The sequence below is a fragment of the Suricata suricatta genome, chromosome 12, assembly GCF_006229205.1.
Source record: "Suricata suricatta isolate VVHF042 chromosome 12, meerkat_22Aug2017_6uvM2_HiC, whole genome shotgun sequence".
NCBI classification, from domain to species: Eukaryota; Metazoa; Chordata; class Mammalia; order Carnivora; family Herpestidae; genus Suricata; species Suricata suricatta.
Genome location: NC_043711.1, coordinates 2,036,785 through 2,038,377, shown reverse-complemented (window position 1 = coordinate 2,038,377; position 1,593 = coordinate 2,036,785). Strand labels below are relative to the sequence as shown.

General features: G+C 64.1%; 1 protein-coding gene across 5 annotated transcripts in view; it reads left to right on the top strand.

The window, feature by feature from the left end:
* Positions 1–377: 377 nt before the first annotated feature.
* Positions 378–1,593, top strand: part of TLE2 (TLE family member 2, transcriptional corepressor) — a 21,156-nt gene continuing 19,940 nt past the window's right edge. For all 5 annotated transcript variants that reach the window (XM_029915887.1, XM_029915886.1, XM_029915889.1 and 2 more), the window contains exons 1-2: positions 378–443; positions 804–848. In XM_029915887.1, the coding sequence (XP_029771747.1) occupies positions 423–443; positions 804–848 (66 nt within the window). In that variant the 5' untranslated portion in view covers positions 378–422. The remainder of the gene's footprint in view (positions 444–803; positions 849–1,593) is intronic.

The following is a 1,593-nucleotide window of genomic DNA, read 5'->3' as shown; positions in this document are numbered from 1 at the left end:
GGGAGCCCACCCGGGAGCCCCGAGGGGAGCCGCCGGGCCCCTGGGGGCCGAGGGCGCAGCCAGGCGGGGGCGGGGCCTCCCAAGCGCGGGGCCGAGGGCGACCCCCCTGGCCCAGGGGCGAAGGAGGGCTGCCAGGTGGCAGCGCAGGTGAGGTGGCCGGGGACCGTCAGCGCTGGGGCACTTTGAGCCTGAGAAGGGGCGGGAAGGGACGGGCACCGGGAGGTGGGGTGCTAATTGAGGAAGTGGGGCGGGGGCCGGGAGCCAAGCCCATCACTTTGGAAACTGGCCCAGATGGGGTGTCCCTGGGTCTTTGGTAGGGGTGGGGGAGTGGGGGTAGAGGCAGAAACGAGCAGGACCCCCATGTCCGCCTCCTTCCCAGCCTCAAGCTGGAATGTGAGAAGCTGGCCAGTGAGAAGACGGAAATGCAGCGGCATTATGTCATGGTGAGGGGTTATCGCCCAGCATGGGGCAGCGGGAGGAGGGCTTCTCTGTCACTAGAAGCACTGGGGTGTGAATCCCCATTCACCGGGCCACTCTGGACCTCATTTTCCCTGTCTGCAAATTGGGGGCCCTCTTACAAAGAATGGTCCAAGGATGTCCCCTCTTCCCTCGGGCATCTCTGAGGGGCCGGGGTCTCCGGGCACTTCCCCCCTGCCCCCTCCCTGCCTCTTCCTCTGGTCTTGCCCTCTGGGCTCCCAGGAGGCTGGGAGGTGCTGCACCCTGCTGTGAGTCCCCCAGCCCGGGGCCTCCCGCAGGGCTGGGCACCCTCTGGCCTGGGGTACATCGGAGTTTTGCCTTTGCAGTACTATGAGATGTCCTACGGGCTCAACATTGAAATGCATAAGCAGGTAACCGAGGTGGGGGTCGGTGCTCAGTGGGAGGGGTGAGGGTCTGGGGCTTGGGAGAGACAGCCAGCGATCTGGGCCAAAGCAGCCCCGGGGAACGGGGCTCTTACCCCGATTTCGGCCTCCCCAAAGGGAAACACTTCTGAACTTCCAGGTCCAGCAGAGAGGCGAGGGGTGGGCAGGGAGGGCAGGGGCCTGGCGCCCCGGTCAAGGAGGGCTCGGAGCAGGGGCCGGCAGCCAGGCCAGGAGGAGGTGGAGGGGACCTCTGTCCCAGGAGGAGGCCGGCCACACAGTCTCGGAGGTCCCGTTCAGCCCAGCGAGTCTGATGTTTAGAGGTGGATCCTGATGGTCTAAGGGGGACCTCAAGCTTCTGTTGGTGCTGGAAGGTTCTGAGGTTGACCTTAGCGATCCGAGGTTGTGAGAGTCTCCTAAGCCCACAGGTATGACTCAACGTTCCAAGTTAGACCAGAAGGTTCTGAAGTTGACTCTGGTAGTTCGAGGTTGACCCCTCCAACCTGAGATGGAACTTGAGGTTCTCTGATAGATAACAGGAGCCCTGAAAGAGACTGAGGTTGATGGAAGCTTAGATTGGGTCCCTCAGAAAATCAGGGCAGTGGGTGGAGCCTAAAGCAACGGGGCTTCCTGGTGGGGAAGGGACTGGGGTGGGCTGGGAGGGTGGGGTGCCTGGGGGGTGCCTGCCCTGCTGTGCCGTCCTGGGATGTGCGGGCTCTGCAGGGCAGGGTACGGG